At 43.5% G+C, this 4132-nt stretch overlaps 1 protein-coding gene across 1 annotated transcript; it reads left to right on the top strand.

Annotated features, from left to right (window-relative positions):
• Positions 1 to 421: 421 nt before the first annotated feature.
• On the top strand, positions 422 to 3265 carry RPL37A (ribosomal protein L37a; the record flags this gene model as incomplete). The annotated part of the gene is made up of 3 exons (XM_010283451.1): positions 422 to 550; positions 1786 to 1868; positions 3101 to 3265. Coding segments are annotated over 3 exons (276 nt in total), but the record flags the coding sequence as incomplete, so codon positions are not given.
• Positions 3266 to 4132: the final 867 nt, after the last annotated feature.

The following is a 4132-nucleotide window of genomic DNA, read 5'->3' as shown; positions in this document are numbered from 1 at the left end:
TGGCGGGCGGGAGAGAGACTCTGGAAGACTGAATAGGCGTCCCAGGAACAGGGCGAGCCCGGTTCAGGAGCGGGCTGTGCGGTAAGGAGGTGGCGGTGCCTGGTGGGGTTCTCTGCCGGCTGCAGTGTTTCGTGCGAGAGCGGCCTGGCCCAGAGGAAGGACGCGGCTTTGCTCGTGGCTGGCCTCCGGGCTGCGGGGCTCTGCCCGGAGTGCCCCGGCAGCTTTTTTGAGCCGCGGCAGCGTGGGCCTCTCGCTGTTTCATCACTAAAGCTCCTATTCGTAATGTCAGGGAGAGGCGTCGGTCGGCTGCAGCGCCGCTTTTGAGCGCTGAGCGCTTTGCCGTCGCGTCAGGAGAGGAGAGCTGCCGAGGACGTGACGATCTCAGGAAAGTTGAAGCTTGTTCTGGTTTGCCTCCCAACAGGCTAAGCGCACCAAGAAGGTTGGGATTGTGGGTAAATATGGTACCCGTTACGGTGCATCCCTTAGGAAAATGGTGAAGAAGATTGAGATTAGCCAGCATGCCAAGTATACCTGTTCCTTCTGTGGCAAGGTGAGAGATTTCCTTCCCTAAAACAGTCTTTAAAAATAACTTTGTTATTGATGCTGGAAGGGCAATTTGATGCTTCGGTAATTTTTCTGCTGAAGTAATAACTCGACCGGTTTTGATACAGTGATTAGTTTATTGTGCGCTTTAGGCTACTGTCAGAATCTGTTACAAAATGAAAAGTTAGTAGGCATTTCATGTGCACGTTTAGTGGTAGTTAAATGAAAACAAACATAAACAACGTTTCATTACACAAAACGATGAGAAACATTGCCATACTATATGTTTTAGGTATCTAATAAAAAGATGAGAATTAAAACAACACACTTGTTATTCTGATAATTAAGGCATGACTTGGGTGCTTTTTTTTCCTTCAGTAACTCTACAGTTTACCTGGGGGAGGAAGAGAGCTTGCTTTTCCCACTTAAAACTTTTGATTGCAGTTGCTTACTTATATTTGTGTGCTGTATAACTCTGGATGGGGAAGAATTTCTGATAAGTAATCTTACCTGCTCATGTACATGCTCAAAATTCACTCTTAAATCTGATTTTTGACAGTTTGAGAGGCCAGTCAGCTAGTGCTTTGTCCAGCTAATTTTTACTGATGTCTGTAAAGTAGGTATCTGTAAGTGTCTGGAAATTTAAAAAGATTTCCATCTGTTTTTGTGTATTTATTGTCTTGCTCATGTGAAGTGAGAATGTTGATAACCCCATTTGCAGAGCCACCTAAATCCAGTGTAGGCCTAGGCAAACCCATTGTCATCTTTGCAAGGTGATGGAGACTTGCCCAGGTGAAAGGAGTTCAGTACACCCCACTCGCTATTCAGAGGGGGTCTGGTTGAGAGCAGTCTTGGGGTGTTCAGGGAGCACCAACAACAGCGGTGTTACATTAGTCATCAGCCATGTGACAATAGCAGTTATTACGACCAATGTAACTCCTTACTATTTTCCTCCTTTAAAAAGAGCTGAATTTTTGATGATGCACTTAGAAATGACCCCCTTTACATCTGAATGAGAAAGTATTTCAGAAGGACTTTCCCTGTTGTGAGGAACCTGAATAAAAACGTTCCCTGATCCTTGCCTGTCTTATCTAGGCTTTGAGGTAATGCTGTGGTGTGATGCTGATGTCGTCACCTGAAGTTTGTTGTTTGGGCAATAGTAGAAGTTCTCTTGGCTTTTTCAGCTGCTGGAGAATGCATTCCCCTCCCCCCCCACCTCTTTTTTTTTTTCTTTTATTACAGACCAAAATGAAGAGGAAGGCTGTGGGTATCTGGCACTGTGGGTCCTGCATGAAGACAGTCGCTGGTGGTGCCTGGACTTATAAGTAAGGAAATCAAGGAGTTTCTATCAGCGTTTATTCTCACATAGCTGAGGCATAATGCAACTTTTTTTTTATTTTAATCTACTAACCATTAAGTAGATCTGTCTTGAGTTAGTGATATGTGGGGGTTTTCTTGCCTGCATTGTTAAAATTTGATTGGAATGGATCATACTAGAAATGATTGCTATTCTATCCAGTATCTGTTGTGCAGTTTCTGGGAATATAGCATTTTATCCGTCATTACTGCTGTGGGTTTTGGTGGGTCCCTCCAAAATTTCTTTATCTCTCTGGACTTTATCAAAGTGCTTGTTTTATTCTTCAAAAATGCAAGCTTGGCATCTTTTCCCAAACTTTAAAGAAAGAAATGGAAACATCTGCAAATGCTTAAACAAATACTTTTATCTAAGTAGTTTCTTTTGTGCCTTGGTTATAGTAGCATTTCGTACTGGAGATGTGAACTACAGTTGTTTGTACGAGGTGTTACGCTTGGGCACTGTATTTGGTGGTGGTGGAAGAAAAGGAGCTGAGAGCATGGCTGGTTCATTCAGCCATCTCGGGGTGGAATCAGCTGTATGGATGACACCTGACAGATGTCCCTCCGACCTATTTTAAAAAGATCTTCAGTAGCTTCTAATAAACTACAACTCTGAGCTGGAGGTTATTTTTCCTTCCTTGATTCTTTTGACTCTATAAAAATCTTACTTGTATAAGGGAACTTTTACCTCTTCTTTCAAAGCCCAAGCAGCATTTATGTGGTTACTGCCCCAGCCTTTTTCAGTTCAGAGGCACAGATACAACAGGCAAAACCAGGGGTACTCCAAAGAAAAGTATTTTGATGTTTCGTTTTTGTTTTAAAAGCATTGAATCATTATAATAGTTATTGTGATGATGCCCTTGCTTATTCCCTTTCTTTACTTGGCTTCCCCCCCCCCCCCTTTCTGGTAGAAGACACTGTTGCCCCACGTGTAATTGTCGCTAGGCATTTGACACACTGCTCTTGTGTGTGTAGTTGATGCGTGACTGGATAATTTGGGTTGACATGTAGCTTGTGATGTTGCGTATGCTTCTGTAGACAAAGGCCTATGGTTTGTTGTCATGAAAATCAAAGTGGAATTAGCCCTCTGACGATGTGATCAGGTGATAACTATTTGAAATAATCAGTACTTTCTCAAGAAAATAACATTGGCATGGGTTATTCTACTGTCGCATGCAAATGACTCTGCTTCTTCTTCCAGTACCACCTCTGCAGTGACAGTCAAATCTGCGATCAGAAGACTGAAGGAATTGAAGGACCAGTAGAATCTACGTCCTGTTCTCCTTGTGAAACATCCTTCTTTTTTTTTTTCCACTGTCAAGATCTGTCTCTTGAACAATAAAAAGGTGATAATGGAGTGGAATCATGGTTTGTCTTTCTGCAGAAAGTCCTGTCTGTCTTGCTCTACTGTATTCATAGGTATAAGTACGGAGACATTAGTAGTGCTATCTGGTAGTTGAGTAGTTTTTGTTACTGGTGAAGCCATTAAAAAACACTTTTCCTTTCTAGTTAATTGCGTACTTTGTTGCTTGAATGCACTGGGGTGAATCTGAGGAGAGCTTAAATAGCTTGAAGAAGCCTGGTGCATCTTGATACACCCTTCATGTCTGTGCCTTGAGGAATAGCCTAGAGCTCCATGAGTGGAAGAATGGACAGATGTAAGGGGAGAGGCGAGAACATGGAAAACATCACTCTTGCCTCTTCCCATTGGCCATTCATGAGGGCTCAGGGGTGTAGGGCGTGTGGTGCGAGATGGAAAGAGCATCATGATTGGCTTGAGGGCAGAGATTGGAATGGTAAAAGAGCAGCTATCATCCGCCACTGCTGGCTGGTGCTGCTTCATTTTCCAGCACCAGCTGCAGACGATTGCTTACTACAGCCTGCAGCATGTTCTGTTTGTGTGCAGAATTTGAGGTTAGTCCCACCTGAATGCGCTCTGGCTTGCTCTGTGTAGGTCTGGTAGCAGGCTCCCATGTCTAGATGTTCAAGTTCCCTAATCTATACTGAGTTGCAACAATAAATTGCAGTGTTGTGCCAACTCCTGGGACAATCAGTCTTTGAGGGAAAGCTGCCTCCAAATCAACTCTTTAGACTATCAAGCTTAATGTGCTGGAATGTTTTTTGTGATCTGCTTGTCAGGTGAGTTTTGATGTGGTTTGGGGTTTGTTTTTGTCTTGAGTTTTTTGGTGACTGCAGCACCTTTCCTGTCCTTAGCAGTACACGTCGGAGAAGA

The sequence above is a fragment of the Phaethon lepturus genome, unplaced genomic scaffold (genome assembly GCF_000687285.1).
Source record: "Phaethon lepturus isolate BGI_N335 unplaced genomic scaffold, ASM68728v1 scaffold14360, whole genome shotgun sequence".
Classification (NCBI taxonomy): Eukaryota; Metazoa; Chordata; class Aves; order Phaethontiformes; family Phaethontidae; genus Phaethon; species Phaethon lepturus.
Note: the sequence above shows the minus strand (reverse complement) of the source record. Positions and strands in the feature narration are given on the sequence as shown.